This window comes from Aotus nancymaae, unplaced genomic scaffold, assembly GCF_030222135.1.
Source record: "Aotus nancymaae isolate 86718 unplaced genomic scaffold, 86718_ANA_hifiasm-v0.15.2.pri h1tg000004l, whole genome shotgun sequence".
Lineage (NCBI taxonomy): Eukaryota > Metazoa > Chordata > Mammalia > Primates > Aotidae > Aotus > Aotus nancymaae.
In genome coordinates, this window is record NW_026988415.1 from 19,620,722 (window position 1) to 19,638,546 (window position 17,825).

At 40.2% G+C, this 17,825-nt stretch overlaps 1 protein-coding gene across 3 annotated transcripts in view; it reads right to left on the reverse strand.

Moving 5' to 3' along the window:
* Positions 1-3,366: 3,366 nt before the first annotated feature.
* OCRL (OCRL inositol polyphosphate-5-phosphatase) overlaps positions 3,367-17,825 on the reverse strand; it is a 48,733-nt gene continuing 34,274 nt past the window's right edge. For 2 of the 3 annotated variants that reach the window (XM_012458725.2, XM_012458723.2), the window contains exons 18-23: positions 9,997-10,020; positions 7,259-7,375; positions 6,130-6,214; positions 5,385-5,512; positions 4,446-4,557; positions 3,367-4,246 (exon numbers count right to left, since the gene is read on the reverse strand). In XM_012458725.2, the coding sequence (XP_012314148.1) occupies positions 4,122-4,246; positions 4,446-4,557; positions 5,385-5,512; positions 6,130-6,214; positions 7,259-7,375; positions 9,997-10,020 (591 nt within the window). In that variant the 3' untranslated portion in view covers positions 3,367-4,121. The remainder of the gene's footprint in view (positions 4,247-4,445; positions 4,558-5,384; positions 5,513-6,129; positions 6,215-7,258; positions 7,376-9,996; positions 10,021-17,825) is intronic. The other variant, XM_012458724.2, reaches the window with a different exon arrangement.

Sequence of the window (17,825 nt, forward strand, 5' to 3'; positions counted from 1 at the left end):
TGAGGTGGGAGAATCACTTGAACCTGGGAAGTCAGGCTGCAGTGAGCCGATCATGCCATGGCACTCCAGCCCAGGCAACAGAGTCAGACCCTATATCAAAAAAGATAAAAAAAAGAGAAAAAGAAGACCAGGCAGGAGGTCATTACGACACCCTAGGAAGGGACGATGGTTGGTGGTGGCCTCGATCAATAAAATGGGCAGTGGAGGTGATGAAAAGTAGATGTGTGGGGCACGTTGTTGGGGTGGTGAGCAGGAGAGAGAAATCAAGGCTAACTCCAAGATGCTTAGCCCCAGCAACTGGGTGGATGGTGTTGACATTCTCTGAGCTGAGGGAAGACGGGTAGAGGATCTAGGTTGGGTGGTAGTAAAAGAACCAGAAGTAAAAGAATTCCACTTTGGATGTGTGAAGTTTGACATGCTGTGAGACATCTGAAGGGAGATGCCAGCTAACTAACTGGATATACTGGGCAGAAACTTGGAAGAGAGGTATGAGGTGGAGACATTAACATTTGGAATCAGGGGTACTACAGATATTTACAGCCATGGAAATTGATAAGATGCTACCAAAAGAATTAATGGGCAAACAGAAAATAACTGTTTGAAAAAAAAATGCCACTATGCCATGTGGTGTCACTAACCTAAGTAACCTTAAGTTAGTCATTGCCCCCTCTGAGACTTTCTCTATCCAAACAATGGGATCGGATTAGATCACACTAAGGTTCTCTCCCGAAGACTTAGTGATGCCACTGTTGCAGTGTGTGGCTTTAACATTATGAGGCTACACGAAGAGCCAGTTCTTCAACTTGTCCTGCAATCAGAAAGGCCCTACTGGTTGTCCTATGACAGAAGCCCAGCAGCTGGGGATGCCCTTTCCTCTCTAACCTCTGGAAAGATTGACCACCATGCCTGCGATTCATATTGCCTGCTGCTATATAAAAACTTCTGGTGTCAGTCTTCATCTGCTGGGGGGAAAATCACTCTCAGAAAGAAACACCCTCTCCTGCCAAGGCTATGGGTGGGGCTCCGAAAGTTGTTTATGACAACACTGAGTCAGCACATTCATCAGGGTCAAGCTCACAGTTGGAGAGAAGTGAAAGAGGGCCTTAGTAGAGAAGAAACCTCCAGCTGAGGCCTCCTCAGTCTCAAAGGGAATGGAATCAGAATCCACGAATTCATAATGGAGATTGGCAGGGAAGCATTGGCACCATGCTCAAAACAGGGGTTTCCTCCCAAAGTGTTAGACAGTTCAGATTAGAACAAAAAAAGTACTAAGTTTATGGACTTGATTACCCCAAGATGTCATAAAAGTTCAAAACTGGTTTTCAAAAGCTGCAAGATGGGATTATGTGAAAACAGGCTCTTTGGGGAAGCACGTCTAAACTACTGAGACTATGTGAGCAGGTGTAACTGGGTTCTCCCTGAATGGGTATGTTAGGGTATGTTAGGGTTTGTCAGGTTTCTGGGGCTGGAGGGATCACAGTTCTCACCTAGTGTGACATTTATATGCATTAAGAATCAACATCCTTTCCTCTAATTGAGTTGTTTTGTTGCCTGAATCCTTACGGTTAAAATAACGGTACTTGGCTGGCCTCTGAAAGTATAGGACGCCTTTAGTAGCCTCTGAAAATGCAGTTTCTTCTTCTCTCTGAGGGTGAATATACCAAGAATCCTTCTAAATGGTGTTTCCCTGTAAGACAGGTGATGACAGTGCAGGCACAGCTGATGGGGACTGCAGTCAAGTCCAGTGGAACCCAGTGACACATAAGCCCTCCCTCCTGAGTGCTTCCTCACCAAAATCACACTTCGCTTTTTCACACAACATATATTTATTCAGAAAAAAATTTGCAATAAATTATAATAAAAAAGATGACATGAAATATAGAATCCCACTAGCAGCTTTGCTTAGTGATCAAGACGTTTTTGGGAAATATAACAACAATTACAGAATAAGAAAACAGTGAAAGGGAAACTAATGCAATATTGCCACATGGATTTGAACCGTTTCTTCCCTAGACAGCAGGTGCAGAGTTTTTCCCTACCAGGTGAATCTGAAATCCTTACTTCAGAGCAGCTACAAATTAATACCTTAGAGGACTTGGGAATTATAGGTTGGGGTGCTGGAATAGGCATGGTAGGGATGCAGATTTCTTCTGTCTGGGTCTATGTCTTGTCTCCTCTACTTAGAGATTGTCTAAAACTCTCAACCCTGTATATGTTCCAGGATGAGCTGAAAAAAAGCTGAGGCAGTACATCAACTTAGTGTTTTGACCTGACGGAGAAACAGATCGGATACTGCAAACGTGCAGCAGAGCTTCCACTAACCACACCCTTGATCACCCAAAGATCCCAGGTCAGCAATATGCTAGAAAACAAGCCCAGGAAAGGTATTTCCCTGTGGTATGAGCTGACTCCAGTGTCTATCATCTGCCTCTTTTTGTGATCACTTTCTGGCCTTGCAGAGATGACTAATCTGTTCTGCTCTCAGTCATCCATTAACTAAGTTCAACACCCAGCCTGTGACCTATTGTATCTCCAGCTCTGTGGCAACAGTACCTTGACTCCTATTGCTTTAACTCTCAATCAGGAAAGGGTTTAGCCATATTGCAGAATCCGTACTTTTTTTTTTTTTTTTTTTTTTTTTGCTACAAAACTCGACTTTGAAGAGATTGGGGGAAATAAAGAACCATTCACTGGTGGTGCCTTGAATATGCTAGAAACGTCATGGAGTCAATGCCCAGGATCGCACAGAGAGCCTGTAGGTTATGCTCCTTGCATTTAATGTTAACAGGCAAGGGTGGTTGTAACAAAAGAAAACCAGGAGGAAGCCAACTGCATCAGGCAGTTTTGCAGTCAGTGGTTGGTGGCTTGTCAACCAAAATAGATTAATTTTTTTTTAAAGGCTGTACCACAGAGCTTGAATAAATGACAAGCTCAGAGGATCATCTTGGATGGGAGAGGTAAGGTACCTGGTTGGTCCTGTTGGCCAGTCTCTTTACAGAACACTGGATATGGTGACTGGGAGCCAAGAGGAGTCTCTAAACCCTTTCAGTGCAGGAGCTGGTTGTAGAGACCAGAGTCAGTCCTGCTAAGGGAGGAGGTGACATCTGCCCTTAGTACTTTGGAAGACCAGAGAATGAATTCTAAGGGTCATCCACAATACCTTTGCTGTGGGAAGAAGCAATAGCTCTAGATGGGCCTGCCTGAGATGCAAGACTCCTTCTACTATGGGGCCAGTGTTGCTCTGGAGATAGATGTCTAGGCAGGAGATGGGTCTCACAGACACCCCGGATTAGTCCTTGTGTAAAATTTGAATAATAACAGGAAAAGGATAGTGGGAAGCAAGACCTATCAAACATGAATGCTCTCACTCTTCAGATACTCAAAGTGCTTCCATTCTGATTGTGATTCTCTCACATCGATGGGATGCCATCTCTAATAGTCCCTAAAGTTATGCTTCTAAATGTGATCTGAGATAAGAGAATATGGTTCTACCCAGTGCAGAGCCATGAAAAGGCCAATATTACAGAGACATAAAGACGCCATTGTAGTAGAAATGCACAAACGCATGGAACATCGGCACGCAGACAGTGAGTTCACTGTTGAGGACACCCAAGGAGTCACTAGCCTCAGTCAGACTTCGTTCAAAGTGACAGAACGAGGGGAGTGGAGTGCAAGGGAGTGATCCGGGAAGGGGTGGGTCAAAAGTGCATTATCCAAAGGACTCTAGACAAGTCTCAGCTACAGCAAGTAGTGCTTGTAGACCTAGAATGGGAACATCTCAGAATCTAGGTCTAGGGTACTAAGGACAATCATGACAATTGGGTAGGAGGGCAACAAACACATCCCTAGTAAAGGAGTGTAAATACAGATCTTTTGCCTTATAAAGAGAAAACACAAAAACACCAAAATATGGTAACTTTGGCTTGGCAATATAAGTCTAAAAGTATTTTACTATGTAGGATATGGTAAAGGAGGGGTTAGGAAATGCTCTTCCTTTTTACTATAAACAGAACTTGAAATTCTGCAATAGACCCTTCCTGTGGCATGACTTTTTAAATCATTCTGAAATACTTGGAGCCTGATATTGTCTGCTTCTAGAATCTCAGAGAACAGTAAAAGCCTTAGTCTTCTTCGCTCCCAAGCAGAAAGCCCAGAAGGAACTGAATAGCACGCTTGCGGTCACTTGGAGACTGTCTTGCCATAAGGTTGGGTGGAGGCCTCAGGAGAAGACTAGAGAAGAGAGTAGCTAGAAGGTGAGAGAAAGACAAGCAGAAACTTTTGTCAGACATAACCTAAGCAAAACCTCAGGGCTGGAGGGCCTGGGGACAAGGACTGTAGTTGGGAGGTGACTGCCATGTGCCTGCACATGCAGTAAGGTATACACTGTATGCAATGCACACAGAGTATTCTCAACGAACACCCCATGCAGCATGAAGCACTCTTACCAATCATGTTGGGATTGACGCTATTGTATTCAGAGAATTTTAAGAGTTCTCGAAGGAATGCCATCAGGTAACGGAAAACATTTCTATGGCATCTCGGAAGCTGGGAGATCACCTGTTTTTAAAAACAGGGGTAGGCAGTGAGAAAAACAGGTGGAAGATGGGAGTAAGAAGAACCTACAGCTGCCATAACAGTCTATAATCCAACCCTTGCATGACCCATTTCATCTGTCTAACTTCTGTTGTCTCCTCATGGCCAACACGACACCTTCCAAATTATAACTTCAAAGTAAGAACGGCCATACTGTTTGATCCCCGTCCACTCAATGACCAGGCCATGTGGTCATCACACATTCACACACACACCCTGCTTCACAAGCAGGTCGGTGTTCATCTGCTCTTTTCCCATTTCCACAGGCATGTATAGCCATGGCACCTACCAAGCTGAATGGTTTTCTTTTCCTTTTTTTTTGAATGGTTTTCTTGACAATGTCACTTAGCATGGATGGGGACTCCTCCCAATACTCACTAGTCCAGTTTGCAGGTACTCTCAGCTATTGTGCATCAAAATCATTTCAGGATTAAAAACACACACCAAGAAGAGAAAAAGAAGAAAGGCTCCCAAGTGTCACCCATCCTTCCTGGTAATGTCAGCCAGAATTCCATGTACAATTAGCTTCACCAATTTACCCCAGAGTAGAGGGATCCACCCCACTATGTTTTCTGTAAACAGAAATAGGCCAATGGAAACAAGATGGTAAATATCATGGGAAATAACCTATAATATAAAAGTGGCAACTCTCAATGTTGATGTCCTGCCATTAATAACAAATCCAGACCCATCCTACCAGACAGCCGGCTGCCTATCTGGCTCTGTAAAACTGACAACTTCCCTATGGGGAAACCTGTTGTCAAACGTATCCTCAGATCAGTAGAACCCACCTGTCGGCAGATCCGGGGATCATGAGCAGAGTCAAGACATCGCTGATACAGCTCGTAACAGATGACTGGCTCTGGTAGGGCCTCCAAGAAAATGAGCAGTGCTTCAGCCACAGAGTGGTTGCTGCCAGCTGAATCAACTCAGTCAAGGGAAAGGGGCTCCAGGAGAAAGGCCACACAGAGACCCAACTGGCTCCTTTCCTCAAGCTCCTGCAGGGACTTCCTCTTATTTAGGGCACATGGATCCTAATGGGGGTTTGATATTTCATTGGTTCAAGTGCCCTGCCGCTGAGTTGTTATGGAATTGGTCAAAGACTCTTGGCAGCTTTGGCCCAGCTTCAGAGTCAGGGGAATACAGCGTGCAGAATGACAGTTCACACTGGACCAGTCCTATAAACCAGCTACCCATGTTTCCCATCCCTCTCCCTGCCCTGTCAACAGTATGGGTGGTGGCAGGAGTAACTGATCACCTCAAGGGGAACAGTACCAGTGCTGTGGCTTCTATGCCCCATGCTTTTTAAAAATCACTGTTATCTACCCCTTGCTTCCTTTTAGTAAGAGCTGGATATGGAAAGAGGTCAAAAGTTCCTGAAAGGAAACGAGAAACAACTGGATAGTAAGTGGTTATCTTATAATAAAAGACATTACAAAGAAAATAAATATAGAACCACAAAAATCAAATGTAGGTGTGCAGAAGAGTTTGACCAAGTACTCATCCAGCTTCTTCAGCTTCGGTTGCAAAGGATACGGATTGTCTCAGGAATGCTGGTGTCCAGACAATCAATGATCTGCTGGAGCTCTTCCTGCATTCCAGGGGTCTGGAACAGGTCCTCCTACCAAAGAAGTCAGAATGAAGGGAACAGGCACTCCTGAGATTATGATTATACCCAAGGATCAGAAATGCAGCAGGAAGCAAAAGGGAAGGGTGGTATGTGTGTTAGTAATTACAAATGGAGGTGTGAAAATAGCACGTTTTTCCTATATCATCTCTCTAATCTGTGTGAAACGTTATTTCAAATAAGAAAGTGATCATTTCAAAAGTTGTAGCCTATACCTTATCAGGCAGAGGGCTAAATGGCTAGATCAGGAAACCAGGTATTCCACTTCTAGCCTCTTTTAAAATTTTTTTATAGAGGCGGGGTTTCACCATGGTGCCCAGGCTAGTCTTGAACTCCTGAGCTCAAGCAATGCACCCATCTCGGCCTCCCAAAGTGCTGGGATTACAGGCATGAGCCACCATGCCTGGCCTACTTGGAGCCTCTTGACAAGAAGTAGAAGGCAGAGTCCAAACAGAATAACCACATTCAAATGCTAGTACTACTGAATGCTGGGAAAGAAGGAAATCGCATGCTCATACTAAACCTTGCTTTCAAGTTATATTACTCTTTAGTAGGTAAGAGAACATTACCTTTCAATTTAGTCCCAAGAATTATCTCTTTTGGTGGCAAATGAGTTGGGGTGGCATTTTAGATAGGATTTAAAAGAAAAATTAGGACCAAGTTAAGAAAATGGGTTTAAAACCTGCTTTGGATTTTAAGATCTCTAATGCCTAAGTGACAGCTAAAGTAGGCAATATAGACTCAGGTGTGCAGCTGCCAAGGAAAAAAAGAGTAGCCAGGAGACAGGTGCTCTTAATTTGGCCTTGGCTCTGCCATAACTAAACTTAGGCTTTGGTCTTAGTTAATAACTTAGCTTTGCATGCTTCAGCTGTGACATCTGTGATTAGGGACACTTCCACCCACCCAGTTGATTTGACAGTGCCACTGTGTGCAGGTAGCTTGGGAAAGTTAAAAGCACTATGCTGATGTGAGGTGTTATAATTTCCTATAGTATTTACACACCTTCTGAAGTTGTAGGGAAGGTCTACTCTCACTTACCTGGTGACAGGCGTATTTGAATAGGTGATCTACTAGAAGCCAGATCTCCTTGGGGACCTGAAGGGGTCTCTCGTTGGCACCTTCATCCAAAGGAACCTTTTGCAGAAGGGATTTTTCCTAATAGATGAAAAGGGATAAGAATCAAAGGGGTCTCAGAATAAAGACTTTGGTGTATAACTTAAAGCCTTTTAAATTCTGATCATGCAGGTACAATGTGATCTTCATCTCTTTAAGATTTTCCATTTCTTTTCACTGGGGACACCCCTGGTCAGAAGGCACTTGATAGTGAGTCCCACAGTTAAAGGATCTCCTTTCCTAAATGCTTCACTTAATTGTTCTGCATTTCATTTGAGTTTATGATGTTTATTACATGGATGCCTTGTGTTTAAATCCTTTTGAAGGTGACACTGAGAACCAGTGCTCCAGTGATACAGCCACAGTGGAGTCCATACAGCATTGGTGACTTGGGGACCATTACAATTGTCCATATAGTACTTTGAGAGATCAGGGTCTACACTTAGATTTTTGTTGATTTCTAACTTACTCTTCCTTCGGGTCTTACCACAGATACTGTTGTTTTCAATGCTGATTTAAATGAGCTTCTTCGGTTCTCAGGAATTAAAGACAACTCTTCCCAACATTAGACCCACATATGTGAATACCTCAGGCTTGATGGAACTTCTAACCTTAAGGCACTAAAACTCATAAGCCTTAAGGTCCAAAAATAGTAAACTGAATACAGCTAACCAAGAGGCAGAAATACCATGAAAAGTCTAAGGTCTGAGCCCAGAAGTTGCGGTTTCTAGGAATAGCTCAGCAAAGATTCTAGGGGCTTTTACTCCTTTCATCTATCTTTCTACTATCTGTTACATTCTTCTGAAAGAATGTAAGAGAAAAACCCAGAAGTGACATAAAAGAAGTGACATAAATTAAACCAATCACTATATGTGAATTGGAAATGGCTGGGAAATAAACTCAGTTATCTTATGTTCATGTAGTCAAATATAAATTACATGAAAAAATGTTTGAAATAGTAAAGGCATCTAAAGGCAGCCTTCAGAAAAATCCCAGTGGAGAGAACCCTGACCGATGTTTTCGCATTCTCCTCCCTCCCCTGCCTCTGGCTAGAGGTCATATATATTCTGTATGTTTAACTAAGAAATTCTTGCTCAACATTGTGCAACTTGTAAATTCCATCCACAACCCCCAGTCACGTAGCTTCAAAAGAAAAAAAAAAGGAGCATGTCACTACTTTCCCAGAGACCACATTGCACTACAGCCGAGCTGAGGTCTCTTCTTAACATTGTGTTCTTTAACAAGCACTGATGACCTTTAAAAGCTGTTGTGTCTTTCTAAGGGAATAAGAAAGAGAAGGGAGTATGACAGTTGGTTACCATTTAAAATCTTTTTTTTTTTCACATTCAGTTTGCTTCCTTTCTTTCCCTGGGATTCTATCACTTGATGTTCATGTTCCTAATAGTTGCCAGAATGTCTATCAGTGGCTCATCCATTTATTTCTTTCCAGTTGCAAGTATCAAATCCAAGCATCCACATGATATCTGAGCCAAAACACTGTCCATCATGCACTCTGCTAACTCTCTGGACCAAATGTAGCACATGTACTGACTCTTTAGCAGATACCTCCAAACTTGCCATATAGAAATTATGCTGCACTGATTCATGTACTTTTTAAAAAGTCTGACATTCAACTGGAGCTTTTCCTGTACTAAGGCATTAAGGCAACACAAAGCACTGTCTAAGATAAAAAGACAGAACACGGACTGCTCTTAACAGGGAAGAGCTAGGAAGCACAGCTGTCTCAAACCTTGGTGGTTTAAAAAGGTTAATAAAATGTCAGTAGATTATATAAAGCATCTACTATTCATTTTCAAATACCTGTATGATAATGTAGAATGCCACAGATGTGTCTCCAAAGTCTAGAGAAAGATCATGCACAAGAAATAATACTTGAAAAAGTTCACAAATTATCTTGAATTCTAATTTTCAAAGGAAAACCAAGGTACTTTGTCTTCTTTCAAGAAGACACATTCAGCGCTTGATAAGCACACACCTTGTCACCTTATTTACTGTTAATAACTAAAGCAAGAACAGTATATACCATCCCCATCATCAAAATGCATTAAATTCCACAAAGTGGGGAGGTTATATGACTTCAGCAAGTTTTTCAACCTTTGTGGGTCTTGGTTGTCTCATCTATTAGAATGGAGAAAATACCTGTCTGAAGGTAGAAGGCTGAACCAGATGATCTTTTATGATCTTGATCAAGTCTACGATTCTATTCTATGCTCGATTTCTTGATCATATCTGTGTATTTTTCCGAAATTAATTGCTATAATCATTCATTTCAAATCATACTTAATGCAATAGAAAGGTACTTCTTCTGGTTTTATTGTCACTGGAAATGGAGAACAACTAACTGGTACCCTCCTCCAATTCATGTTCAGATACATCAAGACGACTCTGTAGTTCTCAATTCAAAAATACAAATCTGGAATCTTGAGTCCTACTGCTTTTATGTATCGAGTCTCACTGACTTGACTCATACAGTAAATACCTTTCCTGTATTTCAAACACACTTAAATACAGCTGGCAGAACTTTAGAGAAGTCTCACCAAGTCAGAGGCCTCTGATAAGGGAACGCCTAGGGACAAATTCCAGGGACACAGTTAAGTGTTAAGCACAGGGAAACTCTCATAACCACCAATGGATTGCATTACCTTTTCTAGGAAGCTGTCTTCTTCCTGAGAGCGGAGCAGGAAAAGAAAGCCATTGACAGACAGAATATGATTAGAATTAATTTACAGAATTAGAAACAGATCAGTATTAGAACTCACTATCTTACCAGATATACATGCTTTAAACAGCTTTGAATTCTTCAAATAAATTATGATTGTTGAAAATGAAATACATTCTTCATATGCAAAATTCTCTACTATACATTTTAAATTTTTGTGCAGTTTATTGAGAATATCACTCAAGAAACATGTGTAGTTCTAGACTTCTGTGCCCTTTGGCAGCTGCCAACTGACCCAACCAAATGCCCCAATGTCTCTTCTTATTTGTCTGTTGTTATTTGTCTGCTGCTTGGAGGCAGATGCATTGAGGTATATACCTCAATGGAAGAATGTGGTTACCACTCAACTTTCCATTTTCATTCTTCTCACCCCAGCCAGCCTCCTAAGCACCATTCCAGATTCCTTTCTATATCCCCGTACCCACTCCCCTCCTCAAAGGCCCCCAGAGTGCCCAGATTTGAAGGTTCTTCTGAACTATAATTGAATTTCACTTCAGACCTTTGTGGATCCAAAGATCCATCACTATCCCCTATTTTTATTTTCCTGTTGGGTATAAGAGAAAAAAGAGAAGCAGGGGATAGGTAAGAAGGTATCTTTTTTTTTTTTAAGACAGAGTCTCACTCTGTCTCCCAGGCTGGAGTGCAGTGGCCCGATCTCGGTTCACTGCAACCTCCGCCTCCCAGGTTCAAGCAATTCTCTGACTCAGCCTCCCGAGTAGCTGGGATTATAGGAACCCACCATCACACCAGGCTAATTTTTGTACTTTTAGTAGAGACGAGGGTTCACCATCGTGGCCAGGCTGGTCTTAAACTTGTGACTTCGTGATCTACCTGCTTTGGCCTCCCAAAGTGGTGGAATTACAGGTGTGAGCCACCGCGCCCAGCCTATCTTTTTAATCTTCCTGTCTTATGTTGTTATTATAATCGAATAATAATAGCAGCAATGATAACTACCACCACTGCCTTCGGAACATCTGTCATGTACCAGGAACTGTGCAAAGTGCATATATACAGTCATTTAATCCATACACATGTGCAAAGCAGGTATTATTCCCATCTTACAGATGAAGAAACAGAAGCTCTGAAAGCTTAAATTATTTGCCCAAGGCCACACTTACTATTAGGTAGTAAGTGGCTAAATCAGGATTGGATCCCAGGTCTGACCAATTTGACAGTCATTATCACTATGTTCCCTTGGACAATTCAAAACGGAAAATGTGAATGCTTCCTGGACAGAGAGGTAGGGGAAAACTGTGAGAATATATTCTCCATAACAGGCTAAGGACACTTAAGTGGGGAGACACCCCACTTAAAAGACAGCATGGCTAATGGAAAGAGTATAGGCACTGGTGTTAGATAGGCTTGGGTACAAGTCTTTGTTATACCTCTTAGCAATTTTGTGTAGCCCTCACACAAGTTACCAAACGTTATAGAGCCTCAGTTTTTTCATCTCTAAAACAGGGATAATATTTACCTTGAAGCAGCATAAAACAAGGAGTAATGGGGCAGTAGGCCAGCAGAAGGTCTGGGGCCCTCAAAGTTCTGCATACCCCTCCAGTGACTCCCAACCTGGATTGTTTCCAATCTGACCATGGATCACTAAGCACTCAAGTCTAAATTACATGTCTCAGTTCTGATAGGTAAAAGGAGAAATACCAATCTTACTGTCTGAGATGCACGGGGGCTAGGAGTAGGAAGGGGGAAGAGGAAAAGTACGTGTTCCTTGGGATTCCAAGTGGTAATACTGAATGCATTTCCCCCAAACTAATGTTATCCATGGTGATTAGGTGTTTCAGTATCGGTAGATACTTTACAAAGTAAACATGCCTTGGTGGGTTTACCTAGACTCTTAAATATCACATGAAATAAAGTAATTAGAATAAGTGCTTTATAAGGTATTTATAGTATTGTGATTATAATACCTTTTAATGTCAAGTTAATTCTGAGTGCCAAACATCCAATTTGATGCAATTTTGGACTAGAACCTCTTGTAAAATTTAGGACTTGTTATCAAATAGACAATCCACCTGACACACTTTATATTTTTCTTCCCATGAATATGTGATACATGATACGAATAAAACTAGACAGAGATTGTGTATACTAACCTATCAAACTAGGCTCTCAAAAAAGTTTTCTTTGCACAGCAGCCATTCTCTGGTACGAGGCATTGTGCTAAAATGCCTTTGCAGGGGAAGGCATGAGAAATGGATACATAAAGGAGAAAGACCTGGTTTGTCCCTGACTCTGGTTTGCAACTGAGTTGGGCTGAGGAGTTCCAGAGTTTACAGACTGCTATTGTTATAATTTATGAATACGAGTTCTCAATAAATCACTACTAGCCCTTTAAAAGACTCACAGAATTTTAGAGATGGGGAGAGAATATTACAAGTAGAACAGGCAGAAATAAACAAAAGGCACGGAGATGGTAAATCACAAATTATGATTAGGAAGAAGTTAGTCATCTCTTTGTGGGAGGCATGGAGAATGCCGAGAAAAACAGTGGGAAATAAATCTGAAAAGGTATGTTGAAGTCAGACTTGGGGGGACCTTGCATAACAGATTAAGAAATTTGGACTGTATTCAGCAAGCATGTGGGAGCCACTGACTACCTTTAAGCAAGGAAGGGATAGGCCCCAAAGCAGTAGTGCAGAAAGATCAATCTGACAGCTCTGAATAGGAAAAATTGAAGCGGGGGGGGGGGGAAGAGAGAGAGAGAGAGAGAGAGAGAGAGAGAGAGAGAGAGAGAGAGAGAGAGAGAGAGAAACAGACAGACAAAGGGATCATTCAAAGGCTACTGAGGTAGGTCAAGCAGAAGGTAAACAACTAACAAAGGAAAATGTGTGTGTGTGTGTAAAATTTGTAAGTATATATATATATAATTTGTAAGTATATTAAAGGTTATATTATATATAATACATATAATAAAAGGTTATCATATGTATTATATATAATATAACCTTTAATATACTTAAAATTATATATGTATATAATGTATATACCTTTTATTATATATATTATATTTAATATTCATTCAAATGAATGAATACAAAAGAAAACTGAAAGAAGAATCAAAAGGACTTTGATTAAATACTGATGGAGGGACAACAGATTTACTTCTCTAGGCACAAGCATAAGGAAAGAACATAGAAATTACATTGAATTCAACCCTAGTCTCAATTTTGAAAATAGAAATATCACTTAACCTTTATTAGTAAACAGTTTACTCCTATGGTAATCCTAAGGTTTCTACTATGAATCACTTAGTTCAACCAATTTTAAAGAGCAGAGATGCCCACTCTCTGCAAAAGGCTATACAAGGGTTACATTTAAAATTAGTTCAACCATTGTGGAAGACAGTGTGGCGATTCCTCAAGGACCTAGAAATAGAAATTCCATTTGACCCAGCAATCCCATTACTGGGTATATATCCAAAGGATTATAAATCATTCTATTATAAGGACACATGCACACGAATGTTCATTGCAGCACTGTTTACAATAGCAAAGACTTGGAAGCAACCCAAATGCCCATCGATGATAGATTGGACAGGGAAAATGTGGCACATATACACCATTGAATACTATGCAGCCATAAAAAAACGATGAGTTTGTGTCCTTTGTAGGGACATGGATGAACCTGAAAACCATCATTCTCAGCAAACTGACACAAGAACAGAAAATCAAACACCGCATGTTCTCACTCAGGCGGGTGTCGAACAATGAGAACACATGGACACAGGGAGGGGAGCATCACACACTGGGGTCTGTTGGGGGAACTAGGGGAGGGACAGCAGGGGGTGGGGAGTTAGAGAGGGATAACATGGGGAGAAATGTCAGATATAGGTGATGGGGAGGAAGGCAGTAAACTACATTGCCATATATGTACCTATGCAACAATCTTGCATGTTCTTCACATGTACTCCAAAAACTAAAATGCAATAAAACATATATATATATATATATATATATTTTTTTTTTTTTAAAGGGGGAACTTAGTTCAAGATTTTCCCAGTGGGACAACACTGGCACATAGCAAATGCAATGTAAATCATTCTTCACCCCACCATTCACCCTCAGAAGAATGTTCTCTGTGGTAAATGCAGCCAAAATATAAAAAAAGAGTCAATTAGAGGTGGAAGATCCAAATTTAAAAATAAAAAGCAGAAAATTGAATGGAAAATGAAGTTCTAAAAAGGATTAGATCATATGAAATAGAGAGAGAAGAAACACAAGCCATATACTTAACAGAGTAAGAAATGGATGGTTAGATCAGTAAGACAAAGTAAACGCATAGTGAAAAAAAAAAACACTATGGACAAATTAACAAGTTATTCCTGTTATTTCAAATTTTTGATACTGTTCTCCCAACAGACATATCCCCAAGCAAATATAGTTTCTCCACCCACCCTTCAACTTTTTTCATCTCTGTATTTACAACTTAGCCCAATCTGGCAAGTTCAAATCTTGTCTTCTTTCAATTAGTCCATTCTACAAGGAACATCAGAATGTTCTTCCAACTATATCAATTTGCAATCTCATACTAATCAGCAAACTCTTCTGATGGTTCTAGATACCCTCTGGCTCAAGCATAAGCTACCTAAGGACTTCAGGACTCTCTACCACCTGCCCCATTCTCCCTAACCAGCTTCATACATTCTTATCCTTAATCTTCACTTGTCTCAGGGAAATCTTACAATTTTTCATACATGGTCTTTTCACTTTCACCTTCTACCCTTTATTCAAGATGTCCGTTATGCCTGGAAGAGCCTGCTCACTCAATATATTAAAACATGTTTCCTAACTACTTGGATTTGACTGAAAATACTTCTATAACTAATCCCAAATCACCTTCCTAGATCACTTTATTCTTATTTGCTAAACTTACTTCTCAGTCATGTTAATGTTACATGTATCAAATATTCATTAAAATGAAAACAGGCTGATTCTCATCTCTACAGGGATGAGCTGGTCAATCAATAAGCTTTTATAGCATATAAGGGCTTGAATAAACAACATAGGGAAGGAATCTATTGTTAATACAAACTATAGCCTGCATAATACTAACTTTAAATGACTTTCCAAAATACTGACTTACCAAGCACACCAGATATTAGCCAGTAAAGGTGGTTAATGTTCAGATTATCTTTAACCAAACTCCCTATTAACCATGACTTAAAATTTAGCCATATTGTACATGCAAGTATACTTTCATTGCCACTAAATTATAGGAACTCACATAAACTCCATAATACTTTGTGTCCAGTGTGTAATGAATCAATATTGATGATTATTTGCTACTTAATATTCTAGTTAATACAACAGAAAAATCTATCTTAATTCTGAAAAAGAATAAAGATGATTACAAATGGTAGACTTTCATCTGTTTCCCACCTGTGCTAATCCCAACTATTCTAGGAGTGGCAAAGTCACTGTCATGAAAAGGGCAGGAAGGATGAAAAATAATTATGTCAGTTACTTCACTCTGCATTTGGTGGGAAAAGGATCTTTCTAAAACAGGACATAGAGAGACAATACATATATTAAACTCATTTCTGGCTTCACCAACATTTTAGAGCAAATACAATGGAGGGCAGGTACCATTATTGACAGCATCATCTCATGAGATTTGAAATATGATATTGGGTTTTGGGGGAAAAAATATGAAAATTATACCTGAGGAATCATTTCCAAAGGTTAAAATCAAGTCACAACAGAGTGGGAAGGTATTAAAGATGGGGTACTAATTATTTTAGATTTCTTGCTTACTCTTCTACACTAATGCAGGCTGAGTATCCCTAATCCAGAAATCCAAAATGCTCCAAACTCTAACCTTTTTGAGTACTGTCATGATGATCAAAGGAAATGCTCATTGGAGCATTTCCGGTTTCTAGATTAGGGAAGCTGAACTGATAAGTATATAATGCATATATTTGAAATCTGAAAAAAGACTGAAATCTGAAATACTTTTGGTCCCAAGCATTTTGGATAATGGATAATCAATCTGTATAGATAATTTCCTCATTAATGAGATATAGGAATTTAATAACACTGAAATGCAATAAACTGTGGAAAGAAATCAGAACCCTAAATCCTACAAAATAAAAGCTTTAAAAGAAAAATGACATACAATTTAATAAAAACTCAGAAATTATATAATTAAAAATGACCAGGGTTCTATTATTTTAACCCTGAATCACTCGTACACAAAAAGGAAAAAGGCTTCCTCCTGGGCACGGTGGCTCATGCCTGTAATCCAGGGGAGGCCGATGCAGGTGGATCACCTGAGGTCAGGAGTTCAAGTCCAGCCTGACCAAGATGGTGAAACCCCACCTCACTAAAAATATAAAAAAATTAGCCGGGAAAGGTGGCAGGTGCCTGTAATCTCAGCTACTTGAGAGGCTGAGGAAGGAGAATCACTTGAACCTGGGAGGCGGAGGTTGCAGTCAGCCAAGATCGCACCACTGCACTCCAGCCTGGGTGACAGAGCGAGACTCCATCTCAAAAAAAAAAAAAAAAAAAAAAAAAGGCTTCCCAAAGAGCCATTCATTCCTCTAATGATTTTGGTTACTTTCTATTCATTGGCAAACATGGTAGAATTACCTGATACTATACTTTACATAAAATAAAAACTTTATGCCGGTTGAGCCTCTTCTGGCCAATCCCAGAATTAATATGAAAAACTGCAAAGTTTTTCATATTAATGGCAAAGATATTCTAATACCTTCACTGACTTTGACCAAAAATAAGGATAGGTTCCAGTTTACATGAGGTAAGGGGGAAGAAGAGAGTATAAAAGGGATAAGTTTAAAAAGAAAAAAAAGAAGAAACCAGACGAATGTAGGAAATGGTGGAGCCCTGACTGGACATTTGTACTGGACTCTTAAAAAAGTCAGTGTCACTAAAGAAAGTAAGTGGGAACTGTACTACTCCAATAGAGACTTCAGAGACCTCACCAAATACTACATGAACTCGACTGGATTTTGGTTTAAAAAAAGGTGTAACGGAAATTCTTGGGACAACTGAAGAAGTCTGAATATGGACCGAATGTTAAATGATACTATGGATTACTATTAGTTTTCTTATATATAATAATGGTATTGTGCTTGTTTGTCCTTTCTGTTAAGAGATGCAGGCTGAAGTGTTTAGTAGTAAAGTGACATATTACCACTTAATTTTCATGACACAGCAAAAAAAATCTGTGCGTATATACATACAGAAGGCATGTGGGGGTGTGCTGTACTGTTCTTTCCATTTTTCTGCACATTTGACATTTTTCTTAAGAAAAAGCTGGGACAAAGAAAGCGGGGAAATGATGTTTGAGATGAAGGAAAGGGGGTAGGAGAAATAATGAAAAATAACTTCATCCAAAATGTATTTTAAAAGGTGAAATACTAAAATTTGAAAGACAGAAATATAATGTTAGGAGAGAAACAATTATCATGAAAAACAGCAGAATGGTAGGATATGAATTTCTGAAGAAAATGGTTCTCTCTCAAACAGAGGTAATATACTCAGTCATGAGGGCCCTGGGGAAATAAGTATAATTCCAAGAAAGAATGCCAGGGCTGGACTCAGTGTTTTAATCTGCTATCTGAGTCACAGCTGAAACAATTCCATGGCAACAGAACAGATTGGACTCAGACAAGCCAGCGAAGCCTGCCCACTGGTCTAGACCTCCCTGCTAGATACAATCACTCGCTCTGGCCTAAAGGCCATGTGAATACTAACAGTAAGGACAACATATGCTGTC